Genomic DNA, 16,733 nt, shown 5'->3' on the forward strand with positions numbered 1-16,733 from the left:
GTGGTTAAATTAAAATTGGGATTTATTAAAACTGGAGAGGAAAAAAGTCTTTAAAGAAAGATACACACTAAAACTCCAAGATTTGTGTGACAGCTAGTTTTCATCTGTACCAGCTATTCTACATAGGTACCAATCATCTATCCACAGGAAAACAAGCAATCCTTTTAGGCAGGCAGTATGTCAGGGAAATTGGCCTCTAGTCTCAGGGGCAGAAAGGAAGGAGACACATTTTTTGCAAGAGTTTTTGTTAAAAATTTGCTGCCCCTTCCTTTTTTTTCTTTTTTTAGACTAGCTCTGATTTCAGATATGGGGAAGGGATAGCTCAGTGGTTTGCACATTGGCTTGCTAAACCCAGGCTTGTGAGTTCAGACCTTGAGGGGGCCATTTAGGGAACTGGGGCAAAAATCTGTCTGGTGATTAGTCCTGCTTTGAGCAGAGTGTTGGATTAGATGAACTTCAGAGGTCCCTTCCAACCCTCATCTTCTATGATTCTATATCATTCTCTCATTCTGTTTCCCCCCCTTTCCAAGGGTCCCCAGTGTTTAACCTGCAGCTAACACCAAAAATAAGCATTTTAGGTCCTCAGAACAGCGATATTCTTGCATTATTTATTTATTTTAGTGTGCGAGTATTTTGAGTATTCAACAAAATATTGCTGGTGGTCTCTGAGACCCTCAGGCAAAGCTAGCAAGGAAAGTCCCGTTCAGGAGTAGAACAGTGACACAAGTTGTACTGCTATGTTGAGAAGCTGAAGAGATGCTGTCATGCCACATATACCTGCCATGGGTCCACAATATTTCACATTTCTATATGGCAAAACCAGAATAGCCATTTCTCCGTTCCCTTCTAAACCAGATTTATAAACCCTGAATTACAGATTTCAGCTCCAGTTTCTAACAAGCCTTTTCTCAAAGGACCCTGTTTCTGATGAACTGTTAAATATAAACTATAGTATTTACAATTATCTTTCGCTCTTGCTGGAGTTTTTCAGCACTTTTTACAACCTGCCTCTGTTAGCAAGAATCTAATATGAATGAATTGACATCTTCTGCAAGAGGAGGCAATTTCCAAAAAAACAGAACTCACTCCATTTAAGCTGATGTACCTTTGAGATAATCCCATAAATATCTGGCCTTTTCAGCAACTACTGGAAGCGATATTAATATTCTTTATAAGAGGATCATTCTTCTCTTTAAAGAGAGTAGCATGGAAGTGTCCTAAGCAGATGGCAAATTGAGAGCACCCATGGGAACAGACGAAAGATCTGTGTCTGGCTTTTCCAGCCTTCAGGATATACTTGACATGAACTAACAATTCTGGCAAGTTTTTGGAAGCAGTACTTCACATAATTTTTTTTTTAAATGTCACAATCAGTGTGGTATTTATGCTAATTAAAAATGATATCACTGTACAAAAAATACAGGTTCCCTTTGTGGTGTTTTAATATTGTCTTGTTTCTTTAACATTTTTGTGTGTCAGAGAAGAATGCAGAAATCCATAACTGCATTGTTTAGACAAAATATTGTCCTTGCTATAAAAAAGCACATTGAGTGAGAAAAAACTGGCTCCTGGAAGGAAAGAGTGATGATGATCTAGCCTTGCTTAGGATTCCTTAGCTACATGAATGATGAGAGAGGCTGGAAAAAGAGTCCTATATAATGCACCTACTGCTACCACAGACATGATTGTACGGGACTGAGGATTGACTTCCAATATTTCCAAGAATATGCTGGTGTTTGGGGCAGAGTGGGAAAAGAGAGAGAGAGATATCATTTGCCTTCCAATACAGGGCAGTATTTTATTTCTACTATTATTATCTATATTACAATTGCATCTAGGACCCCAGTTCAGGATAAAGGCCCTGTTATGCTGGGCACTATACAAAGAAGTAACAAGGCAGTTCCTGCCTCAGAGAGCTTACCACCTAGGCATTAGACAAGGTAAAACAGGTGGACAAAACAGATAGATAATCAGGATGGGGTAGGATAGGAAGACAAAATGACAAAACAAACAGTGTTTATCAGAAAAACAGAATGCCTCATGGACTTAATGCCTTAAATATATGATGTAAAATTGCAACTTTCTGAGAGGAGTTGGATCCAGTTTTCAAGGAAACAAGATTGCAAATTCTCCATAGTGGAATTTGCAGTCTATCAACATGGCACCACTCATATATAATTAAACTTCTCTTTAAACCTTTATAACAAAATAATAGGTAGGTCCCAGGAATGCTTATAATCATACCTATGATTCTATACAAAATGTTTAGCCAAAAAAGGCCCCCTTTTTTTCCTGAGGTGCAGGGAGAGTCATCTTATATGTCAGTAATCAGTCAATCCTGCCTGGAATCCACAAACCTTGGACAAGAGAATATCTTTCTTTGCTCTGCTCCAGAATTTTTGCTTCTGATGTATGCTGGGATCCAGAAGTAGAAGCTGCCCATGAAAGCCAAATTAATCCAACATTTGAGTCAGACTCAGGTCCTTTCTTATTAGCTGGTATGTTACCCTTTGACCAGGTGGTGTGACTCCCAGCTTGATGAGACATAATCACACTAAGGCGACCTCTCATTGAGCTAGTGTGCTAATAACAGAGTGTAGCTGTGGCAGCATGACCAGCAGGCTGAGCTATCCAACCCAATTATGTGCCTAGGTTCTCAGACAGGTAAATAATGGGGATGGCTAGCCCCTCCTGCCACTTGTGATGTGGCAGCTACATTCTATGCATGTAAGTCTCCTTGAGCTAGGAATCACATCCTGGGGTTATCCCTGGGGTTAAAGCATAGAAACACCCTTAGATTAACTGGTTCACCTTTCACTGATAATAGCATCTTACTCCTTCAGCATTAAACTGTGCTTGGCTACAGAAATTTGACACTGTTTACGATAGGAATAAACAAGTAATTGACTATCAGAGTTCCTTTCTTAGTTCTTTCCATATATGAGTATGCAAAACCGAAAAATTGGCACTGAAATACATGGGTGGCTTGGTTACCTTCCATATGTCTACCCTATGCTCAACTCCTATGAAGTGACAAAAGATACCATGTTTTAATATCATCCTCATAAGTACCAGAACACAGTGTTCCCAGACATGATGCCGCTGCTTCAGTCAATCTGCAGCTTCTGATTCTCTTACATAACAATAAATCAGGACAATGGGAAAAAAAGAATAAGGTACCAGCTGAGAACACGTGGGAACATGAGTGGCAAATTGTATGTATTCCCACTGATCTAGTCAGTCTGAAGTGTGTCCCGGGAAAAGCAACTAAAATGGTGGCTGAACCAAGAATATTGAAAAGAAATTTTGTTTTGCATCTGACAATTTTTGTTTTAATTTCTTGCTGAAAGAAAATGTTTTATTTCCATTAGACATTTTAAATAGTTTGTTTTAGAAATGCTGAAACAAACCATTTCGGCATTTCCAATTTTATTTATTTATTTATTACCAAAACCATTCACAAAATGCACATTTTTAACCAAAAATCTATTTGCATGAAAAATTTGCCCGGCTCAAGTAGGGTTTTCATTCAACATTCTTCAAAATATTTCCATTTCATTTTAAATGATATCGAATTCTGTAATCTTTGAGAAATTGTAGAAAAGTTATTAGACCAATTTCGGAGCTCCATTAAACCAAGGTAACTGTGGAATAACTACAATGACTTCTTGCTAGCTACAATGATGTAATAGAGTTCAGAATTTGACCTATTCACTTTACACACTGCTGACTATAGAAGCAATAATTGTTTCCCTTTGTGCAAAATGTTACCACTGGTAAATTTACAAGTTTAAATGTCATTTGATAAACAGCTTTTAAAGATCATAAAAGGAAGAGAAAAATGTGAATTGTGCTAATGAATAGGAAATATGTTACTTTAAAGCTGCCAAGAAGTGGAAAAGCTGAAGGACATGTAAGCATAGTGAGACTTAGTATAATGAATTCTTGAGGGCTTTCCATAGAGCTAGTATAGAAATGTAGCTTATCCTTTCTGCCCACTGTTTAATCTGTATGGTAAGTATTTAAATCTGTTTAGTGTGTTTACTTGATTGAAAACAGTCACTGAATATCAAAAAGGTTACAGTGAAGTTGTTTTCTTTCTGTGGCACATAACAGTCTAGTTGCTTGTAAGCTGTAAGACTTCAGTCTAATTTTGGTTGTTGGGGGTAGTGTGTGGGTGGTGGCGTTGGCTTCTGATACACAGGAGGTCAGACTAGATGGTTTAGTTGTCCCTCTGGCCTTAAACTATATTTGTCAGTATTCACTCAGAAGGATCTCATTGTGAAATTAAGTAAAAGCAACCAACATAAATGGAAGAATTGTATCATCTGAGAAGTTAAGCTGTAAGGAGAATATCATATCTCTAACCTCTGTTGCCAGTTGCTGAAGAGAAGGCGATGCTACAGGATGCAAACTTGAGTTGCCTCTTACTGGGTTATGGAGGCTAACATAAGCCACAATGTTCCTCTGGAGAACTTTCTTGAGATCCTACAACATAAGCACAGCAATGGTTATTAATATGCATGATTATAATTAAGGCTTGTTTTCTTACTTTAGTTCCTTTAAGAGAAAAAATACACCCTATGTTTTTCCTCCACTATTATTCCCTAAGTATTACTTAACTTTAGTTTCCTATAATATCATTTTAAAAACTTCAAAGGATATTTAAGTTTTATTTCTCTGTAGCAAAAGTTATAATTCCATTTCACAAATCATCTGAACAAAATGCAAACAAGCCCTGGAGGAATTAAGAATGACTATAGCTTCAAAGCCGAGAGTGAAAACATTACATACAGTGAAAAAACAAGAAGGGCTTTTAAACTTGCGCCTGACAGAAGCCAAACTTCAAAAGTAATCACTATCAAACAGTTAAATGCACTTGAATTTTCAGACCAGGAGCCCAAATTCAGATTTGAATTGCATAATTTATCCAGTGTTGTCATTTGACTGCATTTTAAACAAGGGAAGTAGTATGTATGAACCACTTCAATTATTTTTTTTAAAAGGGCCTCTTTGCTTTCTCAATAGTGAGCTGCTCTTTGCATGAAGTGGCTCTTTATATTGAGTAGAAGGGGGGTAGCACCATTACATCTGATGTAAAGCTGACTTGAAGTGGAACTAAACAAATTTTGCTCCTACTCAGTCACATGGATTCTTTCAACTTGATTTTTTTCCTCCCTTCTTGTTTTGAAGAATAATCAGGTTGGAAGGATGAGGTTTTGATAAGTGCTTGCTGCTTCCAACAAATGATAAGCAATTAACCCTTTATTTATCTATTATTCTAATTCAGCAGCCAGGAACTTCACTGCAGGCTTCTTCTTTTCAATTGATCAACAGCAATCCACTGGAATCTTATTTAAGCTGGATAGCATGTCTGATAAGTTATTTTCATTGAGTTGCTGCTGATTTACCATTCAGCTGAAGCTAACCGCCCAGGAATTGTGCATGTCAAATTGAATCTAACTTTTAAACCCACCTGGTTGATAACTGAATAATTATTAGTCATGGGGACTCCAAAACATATACACGATTAATGGCTTGCATGTATGGAAACTTCCTTCTCTCATTGTTCAGCTACACCAGGAGGAGGGCAGGAGACACTGGATGTGGTTTACATAGTCTGCAACTTTATTTCTAAATGCCAGGGAATACCCAGCAGATAAAAGTGTATAGTGCAGTTAATGCCATACACAGCTACGGTGGCCTTCTGTCAGCCCTGCATCAAGCACCGCTGAGATGCCACCATCTATTGCTAAGATTAATATGATTTAACCCAATTGCTACATACATAGGTGCCAACTCCGTGGGTACTCCGGGGCTGGAGCACCTGTGGGGAAATACCCCCTCCAAAAATCATAAATTCCCCTCTTATCCTCATGTTTTTCTATCAGCTCTAATCAATGTGTTTTTGAAGCTCTCTGATCTATGAGTATTTATGCAATTAGTTAAATGCCCTATCAGTAGTCTCTCTTTTTTTTTGTTAGTAAAAATATAATTCTCCTAATCATTTTCTAAGTAAAACAAATGTCATCTTGCTAGCTAACCAAGGTGCAGCTTTGATGGCACTAGGAGAGAGAGGGAGGGAAAATCTCAACCAGAAGCATCTGTCGTGGTTCCAGTAGGATGAGTTCAAAGGGTCCAAATTTAGGTCCATGTAACTCAGTAGCCTAGATGGACACTGACATGAGTACAACACTGCACAGAGGGGCAATATGTTTCCATAGGTCTAATGCAGCTCCCCTCTCCAATCTCCAGCATGGAGGAGGGGAACAGTTTGGAGCCTTGGTTTCCAGTCAAGGTCCCTGGGCAGGTCTGAGGTGTAGAACAGGCATGGCCTTCATGCTCAATCTCAGGCTTATAGTCCACCTAGGTCATTGGTGCCAGTTGAGTTCTGCACAGGAACATCCCTGCCACACAGTTTGGACTGTTTATCCCACTTAAGTAATTGTTTTTAATAGAGCTGCGGCTTCCATATACAGCCATATTGTAGTGTCTGCTTTTCAGTTTCCATGGCTACATCATCAAATGTTTTCATTAATGACATTCTCTCTTTCTCTCCTTTCTGTTTATAGTTTTTACCTCTGCCCATTCATATGAGCCAATGTTGCCAAATGACGTTCCTCCCCATGAGCAGAAAACAATGGTCCGATCAGGCCTCCAGCCTCTCTTAACTTTTAGCATCAAGGCTTGTATAAATGCTGTGATGACAGCAGTGCTACTGGCCCATTCTTGTCCACTGTAACCATATACACTGTTGTGGTGGCTACCAACTATGACATATCTATCTGAAAATAAAAACAACATCATCAACACATTTACTTCAGTTAGACTTTAACAGTAAAATAATTCCTAAAATAAAGGATGTACTGTGCCCACACTTGATGGTGTCACTGATACAGATATTTAAGTACTGTCAACACAAGCTTGCACGATCATACCAAGATCTGTGCAAGATATATACAACTCTCTCTGCCTTACCTACACCATCCTAATATAAGTACACGTGCTGCAATACAGAAACCAAATCAAGATGTTCACATGCTTTAAATGAGAAACCTATGATATAATTTATTTGGATTTAGACTAAAGTACAATGAAGATTATCCATTCAATGCTCTGGACATACTTGACAATCTTTTACAACAACTCTAATGGAGTTAATTTAAAATTTTATGACAAAAAAGTTTTTCATTGGAAAATGCTGATTAGATTAAACTGAAATGTTTCATGGGAATATATTGATTTCATCAACATTTTCTATGAAAAATTATGAAAGCACTCCATATCAATGTTACTATTTTGACTGTATGATAATAGTCAAAATGAAGAACTTAGACTTTTATCAAAATTAAGCACTTCAACCTTATAGAAATGAAACATTTTGACTAAGTCATTTCAATATTTCTGAATTCTTTTTTTTAAATTTTGTCTTACGGGAAATTTAGAATTTTTTTCTTTTTGTTCTCAGTTGGACAGAAAGGGCATTTCAAAATGTTAGAATTTTCTATGAAATTCTGAGTTTTGGCCAGCTCTAGATGCTAATAAATAAACAGACCCATCAGTTATGACTCTTGTACTTTCATTCCTTTTCCCGATCTTCACTTCTTGTGTCATGTCTACTGTTTAGATTGCAACAGAATCCTAAAAATCACTGGGTGTCAGTTTAGGTCTAGAGAGCAAAAGGGGCTTGGAGTTTTTTGAATCCTTTATTTTATCCAAACTGATTCATCCATTCTTTTTGTCAATTTGCTGAAGTGCAGGATACGTGTAAATTGTCCACACGTTAAATTGCCTATGAAATTAAATGCTATACATTCCTTGGGGATATTTTCTGTGATCACTACCTACAAACACTTTTGAATTTGACATGTGCTCTCTAATTATAAAACTCCTCTCTATCAAAGTGGGTTTTACAAGAGTTTTGGTCAATGTAATACCCAGAGACATTGTTTAAGTAGAGTACAATAATATGGTATCAGGTTTTACTGAAGAGGTTGCTACAATGTATCCGCTACATAAGCACTTTTTAATCATATTGCATGGCTGTTTGCATGTGTTTTTAAACAAATATAAAAATGAAAATCTATTTGTAAAGGCAACTATTTCTTAGATTACAGTTTCACCGGGTGGTACTGACAGAATCATTAAAACAAAACTGTACAGCTCGTCAGCAAAAATTAAATCTAAGCATACATAATTGAATATAATGAGAAATATAACTAATATAATTAGATTTCCTTATCCTGTGGCAGGAAAAAAACTTATTAATATAATGCAATGGCAATGGGAAGACCTAACTCTTTAAACCAGCAGGAGGATATCATCCCTCATCTGGAGACAAGTCATTCATGCATGTAAATTTCACCTTCTGCATTCCTTAGGGACCCACAAGTGCCTGCAGGAACCACTTCTATAACTAGGGTGACCAGAAGTCCTGATTTTACAGGGACAGTCCCGATTCTTGGGTCTTTTTCTTATAGAGGCTCCTATCACCCTCCACCCCCATCCTGATTTTTCTCATTTGCTGTCTGGTCACCCTAGCTATAACAGCAGGATTAGTGTAGGGTAACCAGATAGCAAGTGTGTAAAATCAGGACATGGGGTGGGGGGTAATAGTCACCTATATAAGGCAATGTCCCAAATATTGGGACTGTCCCTAAAAAATTGGGACATCTGGTCACTCGAGATTAGTCGGGATGCAAAGACTACCTTTTACTACCCTCTCTGAATGGTCTATGGAAGGAAGGGATGGCAGAAAGATAGAAAAAGACCTTACAGGAGATGGCAGAGAAACAGTAGGTGGTTGAGAAAGCTGCCAAATGCCATCTTCACTCCAGGAAGTTCCTGCTGATGGAGAGGAGCATGGACAAGAGCAGATGGCTCTTTTGAAGCTACTTACCTGCCCACACCCCTCTGACCTGAACACGCACAGAAGCCCCCAGAGGCAGCTGGCTGCAGGAGCAGCACATGAGGGATAGCAGTCACCCATACAGCAGAGTAGCAGATAGGCAGCAGCAGCAGCTTCTCTTGCCAATCACTTGCTGGAGTAGGCAAGGAAACTGAGAGAGCATGACGAAAGGAAAGAGAAATAAGAATTGTGGGTCCCAAGTGGAGTAGGAAGAACCACCAAGTACTGTGGAGAATTAGAATTAGGCAGGATAGGCAAGGACTGGGCAGCGTGGAAAATGTGAAATACAGGTGACTTTGTACAGTGTTTTCCTCTGTCAGTTACACCTCCCTTTTGTACAGTGGTAGACCATTTGCTGTTTGCAGTTTATAAAACCCACATACATTTGATTACTTTTTAAAATTCCCCACAGTGCCTGCAAATAACCTACGCATTTATGCTTTCCCTTATTCCTTCAACATTATGGCTGGATTTCAAATGCTCTGGGAAAGTTTTTAAACTCTGTCTATAATACTTCTCAAACTAAAAATCAAAACAGATGGCTTGAGAATTGAAAGCCTTTATGGAGTAAAATCCATCCCTGATGCAGCTCCTTGGTCTTCAGTGTAATTACACCAGGGATCAATTTGGCATTCCCTCTGTACTCACAGGAGCACCAGGGAGAATAGCGCGTACACATAAAACTAAAAAGAACCACATCAAAATGCCAAAGTAACAAATGTGCCAGGAAAACATCAAGTAGGGAGGGATACAGCTGCAATACCAGCTAGAAGTCCCATTGATTTCAGTGTGACTACATGTTTAAAATTAAAATGTGCTTAAGTACCTACACATATGATCATTAAGTTTCATGTGTTACGCAAAATATTGAAGTTGATTAAAGTATTACAAGATGCACTGTGGGAAGCTGATGTTAGGGGTGAATATATGCTTGTTTCTTATTTGTTTGTTATTCTATTTTTAATTTGCTATTCAGTTGGTAGACAGATTTTTTCTAAACATGCCATTTTCTGCTGATCAACCATAGCTATTTTTCCAAGATAGCCATTTGCAAATATGCAGCAAATGAGAACATCCAATTACAAGTTCTTATGGAATAAAACCTCTAATTGAAATTAAATACTCAAATAGCAATTGTTCTCAATTTTTTATAAAATGGACTTTGTTCTGGTGAAAGGTGCTGAATTGAGAGTGCTGCAAGATGCAGACATTATTTCACTGACAGACAAGATAATGAAAACTTTCCCTATTACTCCACTTCAGTGCCTCAAACCTGACCTTAATGGACAACCTCTTGTGACAGTAGTTAAATCAGCAATCTCTCTGCAGAGACTGTCAACAAGAGTGCTAACCCGGGGAATTTTGATGATGGTTTGGGGAATGATTCCATTTGTCCATTAGGAATTGGACCGAGACCACCAATGCTCTGCCACATGCTGGTAAACAGCAATCAGACAACAGCTTTCACTACCGGCTGAAGTAGCCCTCCCTCCTTCCAGCCAAAGAGTTCCCATGGGGAGATTCCACTTATGTTTTACTTGTGCTGATCTCGATGACCTCCTATTACTATTATTATTTATTTATTTATTCTCTGTATTACCGAAGTGCATAAGATGTCTCCACGATTGCACTCTTTACTAATAGTATTAGAGCTGAGTGAAATGTTGTGAGCTGAGTGTGTTTTGTTGTCACAGTTGCTATTAGGGCCTGATTCTGCCACCCTTATTCATGTTGAATAGTATCTTATTCCGAGAGTGATATCAACATGAATACTCATGGTATAGGCTACTACTTAACATAAAGAAGGCTGCAGAACTGGGTCTTAAATTTTATCAAAGGTAAAACTGCAAAGGTTTGCATGCCTATCATCTCCACTATAAACACAGTATGTTCTAGTTCCTGGATTACATGGCTAAAAATTGTTCTAGGTCTTATTTTCTATTAGCAATATGTCCACAATCGAGCCACAGTACAATCCACTGCTACATATACAAATCACACACAGTGAGATTCTTGCATTCAATTACTTCTTAAAAAAATAATTCATTCTATTTGCAAATGGATTAGCCACTAACGTAAGAAAAACCGTGGACTTCCAGTATTTTGATTGATGCACTGCACCTGCTTCCTGCAATACTAGCCAATATATAATTAAAAATATAACGTAACAATAGTCCACACTTAAGACGAATTAAGCCTTTGCTAAAGTCAGATAGACTGTTTACATAGAGCAAGTCAAACAAAGTAGTTTCTAGAATTTGAAATCTTAAGACATTTACTTAACATAAATGACAAAACAGTAATATCATGAATGTTTATAAAGACAATTATTGTTTCTTGTGCAAAAACATTGCTCATTGTACTGGTACCATCTCTTCTTGCTTTTTAACCAATTCTCTATTTAATCCTCCTGTTGTTTCCTGGCATAAATCAAAGTATTTGGAGCTATAATAGCCTTTCTAATTGAATATTTGTACAACACATAGCACAAAAGGAACATGATACTTCATTGCAGTCCCTAGGATTACTGTTGTACACATAATTAATAATAATAAAGGTAATAATAGAAGTCATAGAGGACTACTTACCGGGAAACGTAGATCCTTTTAAATACCCAATAACATTAGAAATTGTCTTGTATGTTGGGACTGTCTGAACATTTAGACTGATTATTCTCTTTTCTGTTGAGATAAAAACAAAAAATGCGAACATTTTAAATCAGCATTTATCAAGCCACAGAATCCTGTAGGCCATCAATTTCCCTTCTTTCTTTCTACCCACAGAAAGAGAAGAACATATTTTACACTTACTAAACTACATATGATTGCAGATAAAAAAAGGTAACTATCCTATCTCCCACACTCAGGTAACACTACAACCCTGGTTGATACCTCAACAATGGGGATTGAATGAGGGACTTCTAGATTCCAAACATATGAGCCTCTACTGACTGAGCTGAAAAACTCAGCTTCTTAAATGAAACTTTCGAGATATTTGCTAAGAAAAGTGCTTTACAATTCATATTATACAGAACCTAATGCAAAGCTCAGCTTATAGTAGCCTCATCAACCTCTGCATATGGCCCAGTCACCACTAGAGGAGGACACATCCAACTCTCAGCCCTATAGAGGCTGTCAATTCTAGTCTCTTAAGGAGCTCCATGATGCTTGGACTTGCATCTTAATGCCATAATTGGGCCAAAATCAGTATCAACATCCTTATCTGAAAACTGACTGAACCAAAATAAAATGTTCTGTGGAAAGATTGTTTTGTTCTTAAGCTCACAGACTATTATCCTTCCAGTGTTGTATTTTCTTAAACATTTTGTTTTCAAGTCTTGCTCCCTGAGCTGTCTGGAGTGTTTAAATGATGAGTGCATTGGAATATTTAAAATTAAACTAACTTGTGCCTGCCTTTATCAGAAAGATTTTCAAGTTCAGGTTCATTCTCTGATACTTTTGTAATGAGTTGATTTTAAAATTATATTCAGACTAAAACCATTTCAGTTTCATTCATTTCCTAGACCTCAGAAATGGATGGCCAGTTAATGATCGAAGCAGGTACAACAATGCCGAGATTCTTCCTTTGCTTTTAGGAAAATAATTAAAAAAAAATAAATGACAGGTCATAACTTAAAATTATTACTCAATGCCTTTTTCAGGCAAAATGTTCAGTATCATAATGGATATGCCATTATGTAAGAACTTGGTAAGAACTTAATAAGGACTTTGGCTCTGCCACAGAGTGCAATGGAAATGTCAAGTGAAGTCGGTGGAAGTTATGAGTACAGTTCAATAGAAAATTCAGATCCTATTAGTATATAATCACCACTGATAATTTCCATGGTGAGTCTTGTCTCATACTGATGTTAAGGTTAGTGTTCTGATTAACCTTATCCTTCTGACATTATTGCCATACCTGTCACTGACACTCCTGAAGGAGAATGCCTTTGTTGTTTTATATGCTTTGTAAAAATCTCAAATTGTAACCTGGAATTTCAACTAGAATTTCTAGGTTTGCACAATAATGAATCCAAAGAATTCCCAGCATCGGCTTTTATAAAAAAACAACTTGAAAATGCTTTCTGGTATATGCTCTACAAATTATTCCCAAGACCTAATTTTGGATAGAAAACCATTCTAGAGCTGAACTGCTCACTCTTTTTTAAAGCATTTTCAAGCCAAAGCTGATTTGACTTCTTTGTTCTAATCCTACAGCATTTAATAGTGGTATGTTTTATTAGGCCCCAATTCAACAAAGCTTAAACACATGCTAAGCCCCACAAGACAACTAGACTTAACCATGTGCTTAAGTGCTTTTCTGAGTCAGTGTCTTAATCAACACTGGCTACTGAGACTTCAATTGGCAACAAAGCAACAAAACATTTTCTTCTGGCAAGTGAGATGTTCTGGAATCAGATAATAAAATGAACAGACATACTGTACAGTACTCCAGTTTAAAGTGGCTTAGGCTTAAAGGCTTAGTACACCTGACAAAAAGGCTCAAGGGGGTTTCCATGGTATATACAGAAAAAAGTAAAATCTAATTTTCTTTAAACAGTTCTGACAATAAATCTCGGTTCCTGATGCTACAAGTCTGATGAAAGACTTTAAAGGTCTTGACAACATTATCTCTTTTCCCTAAATTCTCTGGCAAGCTATAAGAAGATTTTAGCTTAATACTGCTTGAAATACACTTTAAGTTTATCTAAGCCATAAAAATACTTCAGAAGTAAAAGAAAAGAAAGTGATTTATCAATATCATTAAAAAAAATTATGTTTTTTTCTTTTAAAGTTCTCTTGACTTGAAATCTGCTAATTGTTACCTGGCTAATATACATAATCATTTGTTCCGACCATGGTTACCCATCACACAAATAAAGACAAAAGTGCTCAGCATAATTTCAAATATGTGTCTTCATAAACAAGGAAACATGCCTGTTTCATCTAAAACTGGATCTTGATGCTGGTCAACAAGTCAGGAAAACATTTTGTATTAGATAATTTATGCACTGCATTGCATCTCTGAAAAAACATAATTCTTGCATAAGAGTATATCAAATGGCATATGCAGAAAATTGATACTGAATATATTGCAATGTACAAAATGCTAAGTATACTGTAAACATCTTTGACATAGAAGAAGAGATGAATTGAGGTTCCTGCAATAAAAAGCTTCCTTTCACTCTCTTTACTCATGTAAGTGACTGATCATCTAAATTCAGTCTCTTTTTCAAATCTGAAACATCCCTAATTATTTTCTCAGTAGTCTGTGATTGATTAGCAAACTAATATTGTCCAATATCGAAACCATTCTTCTATTAACTTGGATATGCATAATACCTGGCTTGGTCTAAAGACTTTCATAATTAATTTTTTCACTACTTGATTGAATCCTGTGGACGTAGACTAAAGAGATCAGCAATAAAACTATTTATACGAAAGGTTTCTGAGTGTAAAGAATGTTTGGAACTCAGTACTTAAAATTGGCTCTAAAGAGGGCAGACCTGATCTGGTATGGAGCAGATGTGTCCCTATGAATATCTGAGACAACTGTGAACTTCGAAACAATCCATATTTCATAGATAAATCTTGCCATATCCCACTCTATTTGGCAGAAGTAAAGATGCTATTTTTTTCCAAGAGACCCAGGCTGCTGTTTTGTGACCTACCAACCCAGAAGAATAAGTATTCTCCTCTTTTGGGATAAAACTCAACGATGAAAGCTTTTTTGGAGTGGGGGGACAGAATACAACTAATATGTCTTGGTCTCTTATAACTATGAAGCCTGCAAAGGTGATCTTTGAGGAAGAATAGAAAGAAAGATATACTACAAGAAAATGCTGTAACATGATGATTTAGAATGAATATTGGCAGCATACAGATTAAGATTACTTCTTTCTATAAATTTCTATGAAACAATAAGGCTTCCATTTCAAATAGTCACAGGGCAGCAACACCTAAGTACACTTGTGCCATATAGACGTGGTAACATACATCACCAAGCTCCCTTGTGGCATTTTCCTCCATTTGTTCTTCTGGATTTATAACATAATGCTCATGTACTATGTCAAGAAACGACAAGATTGTTTGCATATTGATATAATTGACTGATGGCACAGTCAACTTTATTAAATGAGGTTCTTTCTTTCAGCAAGCTCTGAAGAAGAAACACATATAACAGTATCACAGTGCTCCATTCTACCGCTGACTGAGAGGATATACATGTGTGATTCATGATTCAAATTTCACAAATGAGGTCTGAATGTAAATCACAACAGAATGACCATTTGGCATGTGGAATTGTGTGAAGCTAAGATGAAACAGGTTCAATATTTTTAAAAATATTTATTAAAAGAAATGATTAAAAATATGCCACAAAACCTCTTTGGTTGCATTCAGTCATTTTCAGTTACAGGTATGTTTTACTTCTCCCTACTTTGCCAATGGTTGGTGTGATTTGCTTGCAGACTATAATAAAGTTTCGTATTACAGTAATTAAGGAGATTCAGTAATGATCAGTAATTACATTTTGTAGATATAAGAGTGGTTATAAAACACGAAGTGATTCTACCCAGACTACAAACATTTTGGCCTGAATATGTGTTAGTGGTTATAACATGGTACTAGAAGTCTTTCTATTCCTGGTTCTCTTATTAACACACCATTTGGTCTTGTTCAAGTTCTTTAACCTATCAGTGCTTTTGCTTACCATTCTGTACAATGGATATAAACAAGTCTACCTCAGTGCAAAGGATGTTATGAAGTTTATTAAGTCAATGTTTGTATAACATCTAAAGATTCTCGAGGCTCTGTCTACACATAAGAAGTGTGAAGTTTTAACTGTTCTGGTACAGTTAAGAAATATACCCCTCCCCACTTCTTCATGTGGACAGTTATACTGATATAACAGTGCTTACCCCATTACAGCTTATTCCAGTAAATGCAGGGGAATAAACTATAATGATACAAGTGTGACGATGTGGTTCTGGCGGGACCCAACTGAGAGTGCCAATTCAGGACCAATTGCTCAAAAAGGACAATCACAGCTTAAGGCTGGAGTCTTTCCACCTCTAAGGCAAACCAAACCAGCCAGACAAAAATGACTTCGGTTTCACTCCATTGGCCAACCACAAGTCACAAAAGCAATTTCCTTGACACTCCAGTCTCCCAGTATCACCACCAGGCCCACTCGTCCTGGGGAAGAATGGTTATGAAAACCAACACCCCAAGAAAACAAAAAGGTTCTCTCAATCCGAAAGAATCAAACCCTAGACCCATGTCAATATACACATCAGATCTTACCTATAAATCACGCTGTTGACAATCCTTTAGAATCTAAAATCTAAAGGTTTATTCATAAAGGGAAAAAGGTAGAGTTGAGAGCTAGAATTGGTTAAATGGAATCAATTACATACAGTAATGGCAAAGTTCTTAGTTCAGGCTTGCTGCAGTGATGGAGTAAACTGCAGGTTCAAATCAAGTCTCTGGAGAACATCCCCCGCTGGGATGGGTCATCAGTTCAACACTTTCCTATTGTCTTTTCTTACTGAAGGCAGAGACTATTACAGCACACCATAGGAGAAAGGGCGGCAGTGCAACAAATGGCAAGTCTGCAACCACCGTGTATGCATTACAAGGTGATCTGCCTCGCTCCTCAATGGTCGAGCTGATGGAGTCTAATGGGCTCATCAAAAGCAAGGCCTGAGCAGGAGCTAACACCACTCGTCGGGATTTTTCCCAGAACACAGCACAATTTTGATACAGAGTATATCGGAGCCAATACTCCATAACTTCAACTACAAAATGATATAGACATACAGACA

At 37.3% G+C, this 16,733-nt stretch overlaps 1 protein-coding gene across 2 annotated transcripts in view; it reads right to left on the minus strand.

Annotated features, from left to right (window-relative positions):
* The window catches only part of NAALADL2 (N-acetylated alpha-linked acidic dipeptidase like 2), a 912,012-nt gene that overhangs the window by 238,353 nt on the left and 656,926 nt on the right, over positions 1 to 16,733 (minus strand). For both annotated transcript variants that reach the window (XM_075068381.1, XM_075068380.1), the window contains 3 exons: positions 11,497 to 11,589; positions 6,580 to 6,785; positions 4,369 to 4,488 (listed from right to left, as the gene is read on the minus strand). In XM_075068381.1, coding sequence (XP_074924482.1) covers positions 4,369 to 4,488; positions 6,580 to 6,785; positions 11,497 to 11,589 — 419 coding nt within the window. The remainder of the gene's footprint in view (positions 1 to 4,368; positions 4,489 to 6,579; positions 6,786 to 11,496; positions 11,590 to 16,733) is intronic.

Source organism: Chelonoidis abingdonii, chromosome 8 (assembly GCF_003597395.2).
Source record: "Chelonoidis abingdonii isolate Lonesome George chromosome 8, CheloAbing_2.0, whole genome shotgun sequence".
Lineage (NCBI taxonomy): Eukaryota > Metazoa > Chordata > Testudines > Testudinidae > Chelonoidis > Chelonoidis abingdonii.